General features: G+C 41.2%; 1 protein-coding gene across 1 annotated transcript; it reads right to left on the bottom strand.

Moving 5' to 3' along the window:
* Positions 1 to 2185: 2185 nt before the first annotated feature.
* MAML1 (mastermind-like 1 (Drosophila)) lies at positions 2186 to 12246 on the bottom strand (the record flags this gene model as incomplete). The annotated part of the gene is made up of 4 exons (XM_010009444.1): positions 2186 to 3179; positions 4837 to 4951; positions 8236 to 8505; positions 10834 to 12246. Coding segments are annotated over 4 exons (2790 nt in total), but the record flags the coding sequence as incomplete, so codon positions are not given.
* Between the last annotated feature and the right edge of the window lie 9343 nt (positions 12247 to 21589).

Below are 21589 nucleotides of genomic sequence, written 5' to 3'. Positions count from 1 at the left end.
GGTCCCAAGCACCCCCAACAGGAAGGGAAGGCACACTGGTGCAAAGTTAACCCTTAGAAATAAAAATACAGCAAACACTCCTTCCCCTGCCATTGCTAGTTTATATCTATACTCTTCTAGTGACACTTACCTTGGACCAGGTTTTGGTTTAACTGAGATAGTAAACCAAACTCACTAGCTCTTTTCTTACATTGCCAGTATAAGAAAAGTTAGCATCAGTTATTTGCATCTCAACTACTTATTCTAGAAAATACCAGAAGTGTCATTGACTAACACCTTCATCTTCCCATCCAAGGACAATCTTTATGTTATCAAAAGCTCTATGAGGGATTAAGTCTGCTTCAGTGAAGTTTTATCCACTATTCAACGGTGGGACCCACTGATCAATGCACATCTTTCACCCACAGTTCAACATGATACAACATCAAATCTGTTCAACAGAGCGCAATTCATCCACACTAGGTAAGTGTGCTGGACAAACCATGTTCCATGCATATTTGGAAAGGGTTAAAGTATTAGTGTTAAAAAAGCAGTTTTTAAAAGTGCAAATTGTCTCAAAAGGAGCTGCAGATACAGTAAAATACTTTCCTTCTTTGAAATCAATGTTATCTTTCACTTCCCTTCACCCACTCTGGAAAAAACCCTCTCACACATCTCTGCAGTGCAGAAAACTCCTGAAGAAGCCAGTCTGTGTTGAAGGAAATTGCTTTTAAATCACAATGCTGGGTTTGGTTAGAAAGTTTAAAGGAGTTTTCCAAAACAGTGGATTTCGGAAGGGAAGAGGTATTTGTGCATTTAAAACAAAAGCTTTCAACTTTAATTTTAAAATAAAGGTTAAGGCAAGGTGGTTTGTTGGTGGATAAGGGATTTTTTTTGGTAGAAAGTAAGGACTTTGGAACATTGGCTGTTCCCACTGTGGTTTTTGTCCTTTCTGGGACTGACCCAAACATACGGATGAGAGGTCTCCTCAGGCTGAGCTGAAGAACCAGCTTCAAGGGCTATTAAAGAATCCACCAGTCTATAGAAACATTATCAAACTCGTAACCCAGTAATTAAAAAAAAACAAAAAGGTATTTAAAGGGGGAGACTTCCATATTGGAGCAACCCTGATACAAGTATCCTCCCAGGCTGCCTGTGCTATTATTGCTGATAAGGACTTCCCACCTCTCAGCCAAATTCCTTTTTCCTCATTTTTGTCTTGAAGTGACAAAGTCTTGTGCTCATTGCTAACCTTGGGGAATGAACTGATCTCAAAAGTTAGTTTTACTTTTTACAACAAAGAAAACTAGATGAGCTGTCATGAAGCAAAGCCTTCATTTAAATACAACTACCTTTGGAAATAAGTTATGAAGAAACAGGTGCAAAGTAAATGGCTTTACAATTCATGTTAAACCTACTATAGTTTAAAAGTTCTCCCATAAGAAATTCCCCCTTTAAACACAGCAAGGTACAAGCCAAGAACTGTGCCTCTCTACAACAGAGTGCAAACTGCAGCTTAAAAGACTACAATCTATTAAGATGACTACCTAGACTAACTGGCCAGGTTTTAATACTTTCTTTCATCTATTACCAGCATCTAGCAATATTTACTGTGAAATATCACTTGCTTATTGAGAGTACAGGCACATGCTTCTGCAATGGGGAAAAGAAACAACTCAAAACATTTTGCAAGCATACTCAGGTGCATACAGCCTCTTCTCAAATAAAAAGTCAGAAGTTGGATGGACAGTACTACAACAGAATGTCAAGCTATGAACAAATAATTATTGCAAGTACTACCTGCAGGAGACTAAGCCCTAAACACAATTTGTGCAACTATCTGCTTTCTTTCTGCACTATTTCTTGTGGAATTTTGTTTTTACTTTTAAATAATTAAAAAAATTCATTTTAGAACACTGCAAGTGAGATTTCTGAAAGGCTGGCGAGGACATGCACAGGATTTTTTGACCTGTTCAAGTGTGCGACTCCTTAGAGACACCAAGCTAAAGCGCACTACTCCTGCAGACCTGCTTGGTGCACCATCACCACCTATCAACACTCATTGAGAAGCAGCTCCAGTCCCTTTCCCAACCATTTGCCTCTAATGCCTGCAAGTCTCCTCAATGCCACAGGTTTTTTGGTCCAAGTGTTGTTTATATTTCATGAAATAATTAAAAAGAAAAGTAGAACCCCCACCCCTGCCCCATTTTAATGAGTTCCTAACAACTCATCCAGATCATTCATCCACTCCTCTGAAGTCCTGTTTTTCAGCAATGAGTCTATCAGATCTGTGTCACCAGTTAAGTTCTGAAGTCCGTTATTGCCCGACTGACCGCTGTAGGCAAAAGGCAGCTCTTGACTGGTTGTCCTCACAGGGTACCCTTGACTACAGTGCAGATTACCTCTGTTGGGCATTTGCTGATTTGGGTTCTGGTTGAAAGCATTCAGATCTGGAACAGTCTGGTTGATGCCAGGCAAGACTTGCTGTGAGGGTACCTGCTGTTGTGTAGGTGGGTTTGTCCGCTGCTGCGCACCTAAAGATGACGACAACATCTGCCCAGAGACAGCAGCGTTCATAGAGGTCATCGGTCTGCTGGTGCTGAGGCTTACCTGAGGCATTCCTTGGGCAAACTGTTGGTTGGCCATCTTTAGATGAGTTTGCTGCATGTGGAAAGAGGAGCTGGCAGTAAACGGTCCTAAGCCACTGTTTGCTTGTGTCTGGTTGTTAATATTAGGGATACCTTGGTGCTGCCAAGACGGATTTTGAGCCCCCATAGCAGCTGGTACTCTTGCCATCTGTGGCTTAGATAAGGTTGGATTCAGACCACCTTTATTGTGCTGCTGAGAAATACTTGAGTTTGCTAAGGTATTCTGCCCATACCCAGCAGGAACAGCAGCACCCTGGCCCAAGCTGCCTTGTCTCTGCATCGGTGGCTGTCCGTTGGCACTCTGAGTTGCATGCTGGGGAACCATCTGTGTCATACCAGACGCCAAGTTGTATAATCCCCCTCGCTGAATGTTTTGCATATTGGTATACTGAGTCACCCCCCGGTCCTGCTGACTGGAGCCCGACTGGAGTGGAGGAACAGAACTGTGTGCAGGTCCCATCTGAATCATGTTCTGGGTCTGAGGAAACATCCGTGGACTACTGGAGCTGGATTGTCCTAAATTACTGACCCCGGGCATGGCTGAAGATGACCCTGAAATACAAAGCAGTATTTTGTACATCAAATACCTCGCTTCAAGCAGAGCCAAGCCAGGCCTGTGGACACTGTAATCCAGAACAGAGGTGCAGCTGCATTTGTATAAGCCAACCAATGCAACCAACACACAAACAGCAGTACTTTAATTAAAGAGTGTCAGCTGTTGCTCCAGTTAGCACCTCCACCTTGATCACAAACACAGATATGCCAATGTCCTAAAAAATCTGAATACCACTTCTGAGAGTTCAGCATCATCAATTAAAACAAAAAATTAGACTTTAAAGCAGGACTCTGATATTTCTTTGTGAACAAAGGTATACACACAGACTTTGAAGTGCATGCGAGGCTGTTAAAAACTACCACTTACTGCACACATACATTGTCAGTTATGCCATGCACACACTGCATATCTCTTATTGTACAACTGTAGGGTTCCCACTCCTGTGTTTTCCCAATTCCAGAAATTTCTTTAACTTCATATAACTGTCTGAAATTTTTGGTCAAGTATCTTTTGGATTTCCACAATGAAATATTTGCTGTGTTAACAGGCACTGCTGATAACCAGGCAAGATGATTTGGCAAAAATATCTCTTCTCAGCAAAAAAAAACAGGCAAAAAAAGAGTCCTTTGTTCTTGTAAACAAATAAAAAAGTTTCTTTACTCTATTTCTACTGCATTTCTGTAGAAAAATAGCAGCAGAAACAAAATGCTTCCATGCATTATTTGAAGGATGCTACTGATGACTGTGCTAACACACAATGGTTTTGTATTGGTATTGAGTTGTTTCAGTTAAGTAAAATCCAGTCATAGCTCTGCATAGACACTGCATAGTCACAAACTCTGTCAGAATGAGGGTATCACGTTTCTATTTGCATCTTTTCCCTTCACTATTTATTTCTGTGGGAATATAGAGAGTAAGGGAACAAAATGTAGGGAACGACCACTTTTTTGTACTCTAGGTTTATGAAAAAAGACAAGTGGCTTCTTGGTGTCCTGTTAAGTAAAGATTTTTCAGGTAAGGGGATGAGTTTTTACTCTTCTCTACGTTCATGAAGCTATTCCAGCTTAAGGGTTACAAGATATTTTACTTATCAGCATTAATACTGAAGATGTACCAAGCTGCTTCTCCTACCAAAAAAACCCCATGCAGGACGCTACATGTAATGAAGAGAATTCAAACTGCATTCCCTTCTAAAGGTAGAAGGCATAAAAATATTAGAAAATGTTAAACTCATCCTAGAAGATGAGAGAAATAATACATCCCTTATTTTTCTTTAATGAGAGCCTGTGACAGGTACAAGCAGCAGTGATGTTAAGCTTCAGGACAAAAAAAAAAGAAAGAATCCTAATATATAAAAGTTTGAAGAGTTTACAACCTGTAAAGGCAAATAGTGGTATAAAAAGGCCTTCAGAGTAATGAAGGTACTGAAGAATTTTTACCCATTTCCAAAGCAGTGTTAAGAATCAGAAGCTTAACTTGTCCCACATATCTGGGTCAGGGGAAGCTGTTACCTTGCAACAGAACCCCACAGTGACGTGGGAAGGTGTTGTAATAAATTAATTAAAAGCTATCCAACCCAGGAACTTTGAAGACGCCTTCTTTTTTACTCCTGCTATTTCTAATGCCATTATTTCCATTGCCATGTTTACTCACCTGTGAACTGTCCAACTGGTTGCTGGTATGGATTCTGCGGCTGATCCTGATACTGGGGAGGTGGTCGAGTCAGATGCCGCTGCAGCTGCTGCTCCTGCTGCTGCCGCTGCTTCTCCTAAGAAAGGTCCAATGTAAGACAATAAGAAAACAAGCCAAGTTTTTCCAAGGGTGACTACCTTGGATGAAAACAAGGTATCTGCATACTTTCATGTGGAGCTGGTAATTAAAGGGGCTTCTGAAAGTGACATAAAGTCACTTCAAACCTTGGTTCTCAAGGCTCAAACACAGTCAACTTAATCTGATGAGTGACAAGAGTAGGAACTCAAGACAACAGCATGTATTACAGGAGTTACTGCAATGCATGTGTGCAACCTTTAAAACACTGAAAAATCTGAGATTAAGAATCTTTTAATCACTAACAATCAACAGACATTATTTTTAGCAATACTCTAAAGACACTAACAGGTACAAAAAGAGCAAAAGAGAGTGTGTATGAAAGAAATTTACACATCCTTTTTAGCTCTTTACCCCAGATCAATTTATTTTAGACCTCTCTTAGAAATCAAATAGAAGTACAAGTCATAAGTATCATCAGAAAAGTAAAAACTAAACACTTAAATATTTTCTAGCCCTTATTTCCAAAAAATGAAAAAACCCACTCACAAGCCTAAATTCTTCTATAGACAGGTTTTTCTAGAAGATTATGGAAAAGTGCAGAACTAAGTTTATAACAGAAGCTATACAAGTTTTGCAATCATGCTCAAAACCATTTTCTTAATGCATCAAACAATTGAAAGAAACCCTACTAATGGATCAAAATAACCCTGCCTCTTTAAAAGCACATTCAACCTGTATCTGCTTTATGATAAAACCATTTGTAAAATAAACCAAGCTAATTTTCTGTTAGGAAATTTCTGGGGAAAATGAAATCTAAAGCCTTGAGGGGAACATCAAGAGTGTTTGTACGTGCACTAATGGCACACTCAGAGATCTTGACAGTGTAAACAGCCAACAGACTGCTTTTATAATACAAAATGTATCAGGCAAAGTATTTCTGGCTCTTCTTCCACAGCTATCTTCAAGCAGACTGAAATTCTGAGATAACTAAGGAGTGATACAATGGACAACTACCTATCTATCTGAAAAACTACACAGAGCACAGAAGGGGACAGAAAGTCCCTTCCAAGAGTACTGGGGTAAAGACATAAGCAATAAGCCTTTAAAGAAAAGACTAGTGCAACGTAACAAATAGGCAGACAGACATTACTGCCATCCTTCTGAAACATCTACAACTAAGAAGCTGTTGAGACACGCAGAGGAATGAAGAGGGCAGGCTGCTTGACAGAAAGGACCTGCTGCTTGCAGGACCAGTCAGACCTGAAAGAGGCTGACCACAGAAGCCAAGAGATGCCATAGCTCTGAGAAAACCAAGAGTCGCAGAACCTGGCTCAGAAAAAAAACACAATGGGAAAAATAATAAAAACGCAGGATACCAAATGTAAAGACAGCTTCAGAGTGGCAGGGAATGGCACTGAAACTACCTGAAATTGTAATTCTGCAAAATGGATGTCAACTGATTCAAGGATCTTTTGTAAAACTATATCCAGTACCATGTGTATCCAAAGAAATAAATATCAAATTAGAATGCTGTCGAGATCTAGCCTGACTGGGCACCACAAGGCCAAGAAGTGTGGCCAATACAGCTTCTAAGTCTGCTCAGCTCTAAAGCAAAGCTGCTCCTTATTTGGATCAGAGTCCCAGTATCAACATACAAAGATGCAAGTTGTGGAAGTCAAAGTTACCACAACTAGGACAGGAATATAATATTTTCATAACACTGATATTTACTACAATGACACGCTGGCTAAGCAGAAGCAAAATAGGTTGGAAAATGGAAAAAAGTATGTATTTCAACACTGTGTTTGAGATATGCTACTTATCCCCCTCTGTGAATATACCACTCCACTATTCAGAGAGGTCTGACAGCTGTTGGGTCCATTACTAAGCTAAGGAAACCTACTGGGACACAGCTTTAAGAGCTCTGTTAGAGCTCTAACAATCACCATCAACCAGTGGAGCAGAAGTACTAGCAGGATGCCAACGCCCTTTGTGTCCCTTCTCCCCACCTTCTTTCAAAGGGTACCTGTTTGTTAATATTTTGGAGGAGTAACAATCAAATGTCAAAAATTACATCAAAAACTGAATTATGTACTAAAAAGTATTACATTTACTTATATAAGTTTATAGATCCCAGAACTCATACAGAAACTGTTATTTTACTGATGCTCTGAGCGTTATTTGTCCTTCCGACTTTGGCAGTATATTTCCACTGTGATACTCCCTTAGCCAAATTGTTTTTACCCAAATATCAAAAATACACCTTTACCAACATTCACACAATTTTCTTTAGAATGTTATTATCTACACTGGCTCCAGACTTAAGGGGCTTTTTTTATCACCTCAATCTAGTTCTCAATTTTAACAGAAGTCTCCAGGTGATCAAAAAAGCCATTTGCTAGGACTTGGCACAGCTCCACTGCTGCAATAAATGTTAAGGTTCTCCCTGGGTCTCAAACCTTCTTTGAAAATTCATTTTCCCCTTCCTCCAGACATTGATAATTTCTATGTACAGTGCCAGTGCCTGGAACATGCCTGCATGGACTTTTAAAAGCACAGAAAAGCACTGATGACAGGAACAAAGCCCTTTGGGCTGATTCCCAGCTGAAAGACTTTGCAAAATGTTTAAAGCTTAGAAATGTTCACACAAGGAGCCTGTTGCCCTGAGAGAGGCTAAAGCGGCTTTCTGCAGTCTGATGGACAGCAGCGTTAAATTCCTTTGGCAGGATAAGATGCAAGTTGGATGCAGATGCCTGATTATTTTCCCCAAATAAACAAATCAAAGATGTTTTCAAATCTGAAGCATGAACTGCTGTGGATCTCAGAGGGAAAACAGGCAGAAGGCACAATGAGTTTGCAAAGTCCCTTGCTCATTGCTTCCACTTTTAAAGCCCTACAGAACACATCAACACTATCTCAACCTTAGCTTTTATTTTTGCTCTGATTCCATTTGCCTTTCTTCTTTCACAAATTACACTATTGCTGGTATGATACATTCTCTCCATGTATTGTCTTGTTCTTCACACTACTCTATTCTACCTAATTTATTATTTTCATTCACCACAGTGCCTTGTAACAACAGCAGAAGTCTTTACAAGCAAGTGCTACGTATTTGGGTTATTATAGACACATAAAACAGCAATAATACTTACGATGCCAAAGTGCTTTGCAGTTTACATCCCCTATCTTCTAACGTGATAACTGTCCAACAAAATCTCAAGTGCTTTTTCATCCACCAAAGCAAATCAGTGCAAAGGAAACCAGATTCCTAACACCCCTCACCTGCTCAGCCAGAAGATGTTGCTGTCTCTGCTCCATTAGGAATTGCTGCTTCTGTTGCTCCATAAGCAAGTGCTTTTGTTGCTGCTCTCTCTGCTTCTGCTGGTCCATCAGCATTTGGTGCTGCTTCATCACTGCTGCTTGCTGCTGATTGCTGAGATAAGGGGGGTTGCTGTGGTTACCTGCCATGGAGACGTTGGGAGCCTGGGCACCCACACCAGTGCCCGGGACAGAAACAGGAACACGAGGAACGTTAGGAGAAGGGTTTTGATCCTGCAGAACATAGAAAAAGTGACATGAGCTACAGAAAGAGGTGAGCCCTCCAGAATTGAATTTAGAAACTATGTAGTTACACAGGTGAGGAAAGGCACTTCCATGGTGGTGACCATGATTTGTATTCTTTTTACGATTGTACAGGATACAGAAAAGAGACCTTGTAAATACAGTCTACACAGGGAGGGGAATCATAATACACCTCAGAAAACCAGAAATTGTCCATTACTGCTGATTTTCACTTTTACACTACTTAATAAAAAATTAGATCAGTTCCTTATATTTTGCCATCTTTATGCAATAGCTTCCTCACCTGCAAAGCATCTAATAGAAAAGGCAAAGTGTGATACAATTTCCACTTCAGCTAACTAAAGACAGTTAAAACCTCATCTATAACATGCCGGACACAGAAATGATGGTTCAGAGTTAAGGTCAGAAGCTTCACAATGTTCAGGAATAGAGGCTTTAACTTCAGTCTCAAAGTACTTCCTAAAGTCCAGCTCAAACAGATGGGCACAGCTCTGTGTGCTTCTGCTTAGCCAGAAGGAAATGGCACCGGTTATAAGGAGCACTTCAAGCACATCAGCTCCTGTTTACTTTGGTAGCAGCTTTTCAAACACTACGTTTTAAATTCGCATTATACAAAACATTTATTTAAATCCTGACTCTTCTGCCAACATTTATGTTTATGCCTCCCCTCCTATAGTTGATTTTTTTGGTACTTACTATTTGCATGTGAAGGGGAAGAAGGCTATCACTGATTAGAATGAGCCTTAATGTATTTTAATGGCATCCAACCATCACCATATTCCACAGAGAAAAATACTATTACAGATGAGCCTGTTACTAATTTTTCGTAAGTCTGCTTCTCTACAGATTGGAACTTGGGATAAGCAAAAGTAACATGGACTAATTATAATCCAAGATCTGATACTGCCCTCTTTATACCATCAAATCCATCTGAAATTTGACAGGTTTTATACTTTTTAAGCACAGTTCAGCCTCGTCTCCAATTACACGAATACTACTTTCAAGATTAGACTTCAGCTAATGCTTTGGCTGCTGGTTCTCACTCTCTGCAGTTTCATAAGAAATCATGAGCCAAACAGAGGTAATGCTGTGCTAAGCTGCTCTACACGCAAGTTTTGGAGAAAGTCTCCAGAAGTATTTGTGTTAATTCCATGCAAGTGTAGCAATATAGACGCAAGGTGACCCTCACGGTCTTCAGCGAGGGGAAGATGTGACATTCACAATCATGCCTGCCCTTCCCCTTCTTCTTCTGACAAAATGTTATCAGATTATTCCTTCTGCAGCTTTTGAAGAGGTTAATCTTCTAGTGCCTTATGAAGCACACATTGATTTCAGCTTGTTATTTGTCCATCAGTGTGGTCTTTATCACAGGCTAATCAGATCTTTTTCACTGGGTTTTTGTTTTGTTGAGGGAACGTATGATTAGAGTTGGATCTCCAACAGCTTTTGCTAGAGGAGCTTTAATCCTTGTAACAAAGACTTTTTTCCTCAACCAGCCCTCTAGTATGTGCATTGCAGGCACGTTACAGAATCCCAAGTCTGTACTTCCATTCACTACACGAACTTTCACCTGCAGCATACCTGCAGTAAAAGTTCTACAGAAGGCAAAGAAGCACTTCTGTGATTTTCCTTTAGAGGAAAACCTGAAGCATATTGCTTCAAGCAGACAAATATTTCTATTATTCATTCTAAAAGATATATTCCTCTCCCACTCTGTGCTTCCCTAATCCCCAGAGACTTAACCAGTAACAAATTCATAGATTTGAAAAGCCCCACGGAACACCCAAGAAATCAGGAATGCGGCCCCCACTTCCATTTCTCTTCAAAAAAGCAGCAACTGAAGGCATGTCTTTTTATAGTAAGCCAACTCTGACACAAGTAGGGACTGAAACCAAGGTAAAGAAATCAAAGCTTCTTTGAGAACACTGCTTAACACTACAGTCTTATGAGAGTTATTTTAGGCAAAAGTTTACAAAGCATCTATTTATCTTTGTAAGTAGAAGCTTCTATGAAGTGTGACATAATTTGTCACCCACAAAGTATATTAAGCTGGAAATCACACATTACCACATGACCTAGAACTGAGTATTAATAATTGTCCCCAGTGGAAAACAGAGTTCTTGATTCTTGTTTCATCCTATTGCATACTGTAATTTCCTTCTTAAAACCACGTTTTAAAGAAGGCAACTGTCTCGAAACAACACCAAGTAATCTGTACTCTAACCTTATCTATCCAACATGCTCTTGCAAGACCTTAAATCTGCTCCTAAACAAAGGAACAAACCCCAGAACATTCACCTGGCTGTGCGGCAGTCGGTAAGCAATGTTTCCAGGCTTGGGTTTCAACAGGATCATCCCATTTTGGTCATCACTCACATGAGACAGCGGTGGCTGCTGGCGCTGTTGTATGTATGCCAACATGGGCGCCTTGTTCTGACCAGGTACTGTCACCCCCTGTTCACATTCTGCTTTGTAATGTGAAAGAGGTTTGGTGTTCCCATAGTCTAGCATAGAGCCTTGACTATTCACAGGGTTCTGGTTCAAGCTGTTTTGCTGATGACCCAAAATGTTCACATGGTAATTGCCTCCAGCTCTCGGTGAGCTTTTATTTCCCATATTAGGCATCATGAGTTTCTGATTGTTGAAGTCAGGCTGGAAAACTGATGGGCTGGTGGGATTTTCCAGGGTATATGGGACAGCCAGTGGACTATGGGAAGGCCCAGACTGTTGCCACGTGGACATCTGATTTGTTTGGTGGACTTGTGAAGCTTGTTGCTGGTTCTGCAGCATCTGGTCTCTCTTCTGCTTGGCAGCTATCTGTTGAAGTTGATGAGCAGAAGACATTTCTTTGGCACTTCCTGCACCCTTCCCAGGTAACAACACATTAGGGAGAGGCCTCTGGACGTTCTGAGAGTGGTTTGATGCCTGCATCATGGGTTGATTAGGATTTTCAGTCATTGACTGACTGGAAGGCTGAAACATAGCCTGAGAACTACCAACCGCTGGAGAAGCGGCACTTACAGGTACAGAAGCAGCACCAATAAATGCTGGACCTGAAGAAGTGGACCGAACCTGGGGAGATCCCATCTGTTCTTGTTCAAAGGGCGCTGGGGAAAACTCAGTCTTTATGTTAATATCTTGTGGCAATGGAGTCTGTGCAGCTGAATTTGAAGAATCTGCATCTTTTTTTTCTTCAAAGTCTTCATTAAAGAGATCCTTCATGTCTTCATCGGGCACTGATCTATTAAGCTCCTCAATAAGTTCCTTCCATTCTTGCTCGTTAAGATTAAGATCAGGCATCAAGTTATTCTGAGATATAGACCCCCCTGCCCCAGCAATCATACATGGAAGATCATCTACGGGCTCCTGCTTCAGCTCTTTGTTCAGAGTCAGAGGAAATGAGTCATCAGCATCACCACCTCCGTTCATCTGTAGGCTGGAATCTGGAAGACACTTCTTGCTGATGCCATCTAACCCCATGGGATGCTTTCCGTTAAGTTGTAAGGTGTCTCCACCACCAGATTTCTTGTCAAGATGATGGAGTGGAGACACGGGGGGCATTCCATTGGAAGAGCCACTCACTCCACCAAGGCCATCATCACGACGCAGCTTCTTGGACACAGAAAATACATCACCATAGCCATTCTGCTGGTCTCCATTCTGAGGGGAAGCAGCACTATCAAGCTTTCTTTTCACAGTCTCATGGAGCTGCTGAAAAAGAAAGGAAGGTTTTAGTTACTCAGTTTTACACTTCATAGATGAGGATTTTTATTTCTTGCCAGAACATTGTCTAGCCCTGAATAAAACATCTTAGGAAAAAAAGGTTAGGAAGAAAATCCCATCTTTGCTTTGAGAAGATCAGCTCTTAGGGTAAACTTTCAAAAACATATACTATATCAAACAGAGCCCCCTCCTTCCAAATGCTGCTGTTTGACAACAAAAAGTTGAGAAATGGCTGTGAACTGGAATATAGTAAGATTTTTCCTAGTCAAAATTAAGAAAATACTGAAGAATGTTAAGATTCAAATTTTAGATGAGAATAAATACCTGTATCATTGTTCTGTAAGACTGCTTTGTAAAGCAGTCTCACATTGAAATATTTAGAGAAAAAGAGAACCACTTCTCTTGTGATTGCAATTTATAGAGAACTACATATATGATTTTTGTACATAATCACATTTTTGGTACTAAAGCAAACCGGGTTTGTTACTAAGTGACCACTGTTCCACACCAATGTGAAATGCAGTTCAGAGTTCTGTCAATTCTATCACTGCACAGTAGGTTTATTCCTTCCCTCTTTTCTCCTAGAGTATTTGCCAGCTGCCCCTCTCTGTACTATGACCACCAAAGCCCCAACCAGCTCAACAGTTGGCTTCTCAGAGCTGGTGAATGCATGTATTCTTTTTCTTGCAGTGCCACCTAGAAGCAACCAGAGGGTACAGCAACAGTTTTACAACCCGAGTTCAAGAGTCTTTGTTCAACTTCTCTTTCCTGGCAGCATTCTCTCAAATACGAAGTTCTTTCCATTGACCTCAAAAACATCTGAAAGCAGAATTCATGCACACATCAAAGATGACTATAAACTTTTCCTCCCCTCAGGTGCATTCTGTAAGAAAAGCTGTGCTTTGTTTGTGCTGGAACGTTACACCAACGCAGACAAACCTGTAGGGCAGAGACACTGCTCAAACAGAGCAGGGCATGTAAAGAGGGAAAGCTCCCATCAGCTCCCCTGACCTGTACAAGATGCCTTTGAACATCTCAGCAGGACACAGGAGGAGAATCCTCACAAAAAGCCACCCGTCTGAAGTGTGGTTCTCTGAAACAACAGTTCTCTCAGATGGCAGAAAAGCAGCTCATTAAACAAACCTCAAGACAAGTATGCTTATTTTAATATTACCTGCAGTCTCCACAACGTAGTCCACTAACCCCTGGGGAAAACTGTCCCATCCAAGAAAAAACAGGGGAAACCTCAAGATCTCAGCACTCAAGCAAGAGGTTGTTATGTAGAGCCAGCATAAATTACCAGAAGAATTTCACACCACTTGCCTGGGCAACAGCATTCCCTGATTTCAGGACAGAGGGACTGGTTCAGTCAATTGCTCTGATCTTTTCTTTTTAACAGTCTACAGTCAGCTGATCTTCAGGAAAAAACACCACTATTTGTTTAATGCTTGCATAGGTAGCAGCGAGATCTTATTTTTATCTGAGGGGTAGACTGCAGCTTCCCAGGAGACCTGATCTTCTAGATGGTTCATGGAAATAGCAGCAGCAGACCTAGTAGGACAAGGCGAGGTGTATGTTTGGGGAGGAGGCTGGAACTTAAAAGTCTCTCAGTTTGAACATTAGCTCCAGAGCTCAGAGAAGCAGATTTAGAGTGAATTTTTCAAATACCAAGTTGAAAAAAAATCATGGAAAATTACTTTTTTGTAAGAAGGTGAAACAACAGAAAGCAGGGAAGCCTCAACTCAATCACAACATTTGTCTTTCAGCAAGTTTCTCGTTGTTTACTTAATACTCCAACCGGGAAAACCAAAGCTCAAGGTGGATGAGTAACTTGCCCAAGGTCATATGAGTCAATCACTCAACATTTGGGAATGGATCCTCCTTAATTCTAAATCATTAGGGAGAAACACACTCCCTGAAAACTGACATACAAATAACAACTTCATTTTGTTCGCTGAATATATTCTTCTCATAGTTGAAGCACATTTCTGTATTAAAACAGAATATATTGCCACTGGGGTCACTGCTGTAACTGTAATTCATACAGACAACTCAAGGCAACCAGGATTTTGGCAGCATTATAGTTTTAAGTGCATACAGCTCTTCATAGGCTGCATAACCCACCCGGGTTGCTGGACAAATGTTCAGAAGTTTATCTGTCCTAAGGTCTTTGCTACTGTACTGCACCATTTGTACCATACGCAGCTAACTCGGGTAAGGTTAAATCATCCAAGCTTATGAACTACACTCACTGCAGTCTGGAAAAAACCAGAGCCCTAATACCCATCACAGCCTCCTTCTGTCAACAAAACACATAGGAATTTTGGTAGCTAAATGGGTTTTAACAGTCCTAACGCTCAGATACCAGATTCCTGGTGACATCTTGACTTCAGTTGCTCTAGAGAAAGTCCTCCTTTCACCTAAAACTATATTCCTTTGTCAAAAAAAGGGAGATTAAAGAAAAAAACAACTTAAAGTCTCTATGAAGTAAAATTCTGGGGTGACTGCCTCCAGCCTTGCCCCACCTCAGGTAAATCTAAGATTATTTGAAAGATACCCTACCTGTACATGACAGCCAACAGACATGTAGGAAGGAAGAAGATCTGATTATCCTTTATCCATATCAGAAAAGACTGAGCCCAGTTCATAACCAGAACACTGAACTTCTGAGCTTTAGAAGCTATTCACCAACTGCACTTGTATCCTAGTTCTCTCTTCACATTAAAGAGTCAAAAGCAGTAATGCAACTTTCTCTTGTGAAGTTCCTCTCTTACACACACTCTCAGCTCTCCGTTTCCTGACAGAAAAAGAAATATTAAATTCAGTTCTTCCCCAGTTTGTCTGTGTCTAGCCAAATAATCTGGTTTTGGGGGAAAAAAAACCAAGGGGCATGTGAGATACGAGTCAGACTACAGCTATCTACATATCAAGCTGCTCCAACAGAGTTCTCAAGGCAAGAAAAACCTGTTCTCTTCTGCCAAAATGCAAGGAGAAAACAAGAAAGAAGAAACACGGACAAAGTAAAGCACAGCTTGCTACTCACTGGAAAATCCCTTTAATTTCACTGTCCACCATCATTCCGTGAGGCACACTGGCACACTGTCCATGGTTTCCTTAGCAGAATAAGTCTACCAGATTCGTAACACGAGCCAATCCTTTCCATTGTCACAACTTCACAAAAAAGGAAGATGAACCTCCAAGATCTTTGCTATTTAGCTTTGCCTAAAAGTATCACCCCAGAAACATTTATCCAAAGTACTTAAACCAATATTGGAGCAGTGCAATGACAGGAACAAAAGCAGGCCTCAGTCATTTGGCCCAAAACAGGACAGACAGTTTCTCAAAGAGCCACTGAAGGGCTACAGGCTGCACCTCCTCCAGACCACATCATCAGAGTTGCATTTTATTCATGTGAGCAAACAGACAGTCCTCAAGATGGTAATGAACACACTTACTGGGCAGGAGCACACGTAAGTCAGGCCATAACTGCGGGCTCCTCACGTGAGGAACACAAACTGATACATCCCAGGTGGGATGTATCAGGTGTCACCGTCACAACAAAAGAGGTGTCCAACACCGTCAGCCTCTGACCACGTAATTCACAGTACACACACATACACTTTCCTTGGTTAGGACACAGGACCACAGTGCTGGAGATGGATACATGCCCAGTCAAACGATAAGGCTTCCATCAGGAGATGGACAGCACACAGATAGCTTTGATAAGTTGTATTCAATCTCTGTCTTTAACTCACCAGTTTGACCACTGCGATGCTCAGCCACATTGAGGTCTTACAGCAGGGGCAAGTTGACAGACTTCCTAAAAGCTGTCCACAAACTACCATGGAAGCCCAACATGAAGGAATTGGAAAAGCTTTAAAACTTCATCTTGGTGGGAAAGGGGCATGAACCAACGATCAAACCAGTGGCACAAAGTTGTTCTGTGTTTTGTTGCTGTTGATTTTTCCATGAATCAAAGCATCAGCGTGAAACACTTAATACCTGAAACTAGTTTTAGATAATGATCTGAAACCAACAACATTTCAATGGGTTAGAACTCAACAAGCATGAAAATTTAGTTCCCATTGTTCGCTTGGAGGCAAGAACTTCACAATGCAGGATTTTTTAACTGAGGACAGTCAACTACTTTTGTAAAAACCCAGTGATTTGTTGTACTTGGAGTCCTGTAACTGAAGACAGTAAATAGTTCCAGGCCATGCTGGACGGGGCTTGGACCAACCTGGTCTTGTGGAAGGTGTTCCTGCCTGTGGCAGGAGGTTGGAACTGGATAAGCCTTAAGGTCCCTTCCAACCCAAACCAGTCTGGGATTCTATGATATATATGTATAAAAATAGTAACTGTATAAAAGCTTAATTTTTTTCTGAAAAAATACCTACTGAGCATGGCAGAAACACAACTTTTTAAAAATCTGGTTCTTATACCGTGCCTTTCAGGCTCCATAGAATGTTCTTCTTCAGTTTTATTTAAAGCACCTATTGCAGAGATTAAAGTATTCTTACAGGACTCAACAGAGCTTTAATTTTTTGCATTTCACTTGGAAGAAGCTTACCATTTCAATCCCAGAATTGAGTTACATCTACAAGGATGTGTCATGAAATACCAGCAAGAGAAATATAATGCTGGTCATTTTCAAAGAAGAAATGCTGTATTACTATAGAAACAGGATAAAAATCTGTTCCAATGTGTCTCCTAGCTGGATAGCAGCATTCTTACCTGGAAGGGAAAACCAAAATATATCTGGTTTTCTGCCATGGAAGTGGTAGCACTGCAGCACAGATAAGCTCCCATGGACCAGAACTCATGGTACATCCACTACAGACACAGACTCTCCTTTCCTGCCTGGCCAAGGACAGAGTCAACAAAGTTGACAACCTCTTAAGCTGGAACAACAATACAAGTGTGAGAAATTGTAGTGTATGGAGAGAAAACAACATCTTGACTCCGACACAGCAAAAACTCCCTCTTTACTGTGCATCTGCCCACAGCTTCCAAAGCTGCACTCCCCCTGCAAGGCAAGCGTTTTATTACCCAATGTGTTCCTGCATTCCACTGTGTTGTCAGAACCAAACTGCTGGACTAATTTTAATTTTGACTTTTACTTTAACTCCAGAAGACTTTTGTATTTGGGCGACTGCCTGCTGGAGTGAAGAAGGGCTGTGGATATGCAGGTCTATAAATATCCCGAGCCTGCATTAGTCACAAGGGGCAGCTTCTGCTACAGGAATTGTTCTGCTGAATCAAAAAACACTGCTGTGCCTTCAGCTGCAGCGCCGGATCCACCACCTCACTTGAACTTCACCAGCAGCAGCACATCAGTTACTCCCACATCCTTGCAATTTAGGAAGCATCGCTGCATATCTAACTAATCTAGTACGGGAAATGTTTCAAACATACAACAATACCTCACATAGAATTAAAAGGAGACAAAGAAAAACCTGTCTGAGTTGTTGGGCAACAAACTATCAGACTTGTCAGCAAAAACAAACAATGGTGGCAAGACTACACTGCACTAGAGTTATATATAAATAACATGGAAATAATTTGCTATTTTTGTGGTAAAACATAATTTCACAACTTAACACCCCTATACCACAGCTTACACAGAACCAAGGTCTTCTGAATTGTTAGTGTTCCAGCCTAAGCTTCGTCAGGGGAATGCTATTCATGCTTGTCAGTACTATTCAGGCAATCTATTCCCTTTAATTTATCACTTTAGGTCTTTTCAACCAAGAAACATCGCACTGTTGTCCTCACATTTCTTTTTAAACTTTTTTTTACTTGGTGCCTTTGCTTAAATTAGAACTTACCTATTATTAATGTAAAAGCTACTATTGCTTCCAAATAGAATCACAGAATGGTTTGGACTGAAGGGACCTTAAAGCTCCTCCAATTCCAACCCCCTGCCACAGGCAGGGACACCTTCCACTAGAGCAAGTTGCTCCAAGCCCCTGTGTCCAACCCGGCCTTGAACACTGTCAGGGATGGGGCAGCCACAGCTTCTCTGGGCACCCTGTGCCAGCGCCTCAGCACCCTTACAGTAAAGAGAGTACCAACGCTGGTCTGCTCTTCAGCTTTAACACAACCATTCCCAAGACAGGCCACCAACTAGACCTTCTCTGCCCATTCCAGAAATACTGTTTGTGGCAGCCCTAGACCAAGCAAGCCATCTACACAACAACTGCTCTCAGGTGGGAAAGAACCTGTAAGAAACAGGGAGCAGGTCTCCTTCCAAGAGACCACATCATAAAACAAGGAGTGGAGATGAAAATCCAGATCTTGCCATTCTCCTTATTCACACATCAATGAAACACTCTCTCTTCAGCTCAGACACTACATTATAGTCTGTCACAGAAATAGAAGGAAGCCGACTTCTTACTGCTGAGAGTTTAAACAGCATTATTAGAATGAACTTTCTCAAATCAGAACCTGGCAAAGAGGAAAAAGTGTTCTAGGGAACGAGTCCTGTCTCTTCCAAACTTCCCTGTTTCTCAAAAATGTAAGATTACCACAACAGACAACACATCATCCAAACATTAAGCATCTTCTACTTTGAACACAGTCTTAATAATGCAGACTTAAACAACAGAAATGAAGTAAATTTCAACCTTTGAATTTCCCATTAAATAATGGTTTTGAAATTAAAGAAGTTGTAAGTTTTTCATCTCTTTCCTCAAAGGAAGGACAGGCCTACGTGGTGCACAGGTCATCCAAACTATTTCTGTGTCAATATCGTATTATCTTGGTTTCTGTGGCTCAAATTTTAGAGCTGCTTAGTAAGAAAACAAAGGAGGAATCTACCCCTTCTGCTTGTAAGCAAGATCCATCCAGCTTCAGGATCTAAAACAGATAAAAAACTAACTGAAGAGAAAATACCTGATTCTGGCCATGTGAAAAATCACATTAAGAAGGAAGTGGCAGTGCTATGCTCCCCATGGCTAGTCTGAATTTGTTATAGATGCTCTGATGTACAGCATCTGGGAACACACACACTGTCCATGCTTGTGGCAGTGCAGCTACATGCCCTTCTACTACGAGCCCTCTGGTGCTGGATCACAAACCCTTTACCTTTGTATGAGTTCTCTTGTCTTTCAAGGATCAAAATAAACACTTCATTAACTTCCAATGCAAAGTACCAGTTTCCAAGAGAAGATTCATATGCAGCCTCATGGAAAAGTCTGGATTGTAACAGCAATGATAATTGATATCATGCATGTTTCACTGACATAACATCATTCTTTTTGAAAGGAATGTGTCCAGGATATTTAAGAACAGGTAATTTTGGTGTTCATCCAAATTTTGTTGACTACTGTAAACCAAGCCCCCATCCTTCTCATAGAAAGCACATGCTTGGTCTTGGTAACAGCTACATGATTGCTTGAGGTAAATGTAGCTCTCTAGGTTGGTATCTTATGCCGAAGGAATGAAATCAGCTGCAGAAGTTTGCTGCTGTTGATGGGTTTGGGTTTTTTAAACTTGAATTACTAAGCAAACCAACTTTATACCCCAGTACCAAGGTGATGAATCAGCAGCTGCAATTAAGTGTACAGTCATGTATCCTGGGAAGGAAACAGCAGGCCAGCACGAGGAAGAGTCATTCATACACTAAACCCCTCTTCTGTTGTGTAAATTGGCCACTGGTAGCAACTTCCTGTACAAGAAGGGCTTCCCCAGATGTGCAGTGGATCTTAGAACCTCACTGCTGCTGAGAGTCCTCATTATACTGGATGCTAATGAGATTGAATCCACATCCAAGGCAACTTAAAAGAATCACCGCCAATGAACTGAAGACATCTTTCTTTGAGAAGATCAATATGAAGACGCGGGGTGGCAGTTTAAGCGAGAGGATTTGATATGCTAAAGAGCTCTGTGTGTAACAAAAATACACTGTTAATGGATAGAGCCCCATATGCAGAAAGTCCCAGAGTCCAGACAAGAAATAAACAGAAAACCCACCAAGTCTTTAGATAATAAAATACAAGTTTGAGTCGCTTTTGTTCTGACACAAGTTTACATTCAAGATCACTCCACTAAACAACAGCTACCCAGGAAGTTTTACAGAATCACTGTCAGCAATGCACAGGGTTCCCTCTCAAGTACCCTTCTTTAACAACCATCTGAAGTGTTCTAACTGTGTCACAAGCATCTTAGTCTTCAGAAAGTCAGCAGGTCCCAGATTCTCCCATGTGTGTTAGCAAGAAGAGAAAAAATTCAGTTGAGTAACATTTCCAGTTCATCTTGTAGAAACTACAAACCGCACACACGCTGCCTAGTGCTACTAGTTACATCAATGCACTCATGTTTCAGTATTTCACATCATGTCCAGTCATACCCAAGTACAGAGTAAGCTCTGTTGTGATTCCATTTTAAAAACTGTAATTAAACGAGGTCCAAGACAGCAGAGAATCAAATCCCCCTTTTCTCCTAATCTGATCAAACACACAGACCACCTTAAAAATATGATTTAAGCTATACATTGACTAGGAAATGTCTCAGGTTAATCCAGTATCCCCTTTTAAAGGCACTCCGAACAGTACTGTATCATTTGCACACAGGCCACCATTTAGAAACAACTGGGTTTAAGAAAGCCAGGTATTAAGGCAGGCAGCCTGTACAGGTTATCCTACTAACCTACATTACTGACACGTTAGTACACAGCAGTGTGTTTAAAGGGCTCAGAATAAGTTAAGCAATAGCTATCCTGATAGACGAACAGGGCTCTGAATATATCCCGACAACCAGATATGCTAGAGAAGCCAGAGAAACATTAAGATATTGAGCTAAGCCAGTTTTTGATGGGTGGAGTGGGATTCCCACACTGTTCACACCCACGAGAGTGAGTGGCAAATAAGCAGCCGCCTTTGCACTGAAATTCTTTCCAAGATGTACCAGAATTAATAGACACATTATTTATCTTAAAACACCCCCTCAGTAGCAAGCACATCCTTATTAATTGACTCCACCAACCCCTGACAGCCTAAATTAAAAGACACAAGCCAGAAACCATCCAAAGCCACCGCAGTATTAAGGCTCCTCTGACAGTTTCTGCAAGGACGTTTTAGATTAACTGGCCAGAAACATCCACAGAACAGTCGTTCGGAGGACCATAAGCACCTTGGAAGACCATCCTCTGTTCCCGCCTCATCAGGCAGCAGTTTTTATGTGCTTCTGTAACGCGCAAAGCTGACAAGAGACAGAATAAACCATCCCTTATCAGCTGCGAAGTTATAACCGAGCAGACTGGAGCACTCCGCAAAGCAACACCAGCCTCAGCCCTCCCACCGCAACCATCGCACCAACCCCGCGAGCTCCA

This window comes from Nestor notabilis, unplaced genomic scaffold, assembly GCF_000696875.1.
Source record: "Nestor notabilis isolate BGI_N333 unplaced genomic scaffold, ASM69687v1 scaffold9422, whole genome shotgun sequence".
In the NCBI taxonomy this organism is placed as follows: Eukaryota; Metazoa; Chordata; class Aves; order Psittaciformes; family Psittacidae; genus Nestor; species Nestor notabilis.
Note: the sequence above shows the minus strand (reverse complement) of the source record. Positions and strands in the feature narration are given on the sequence as shown.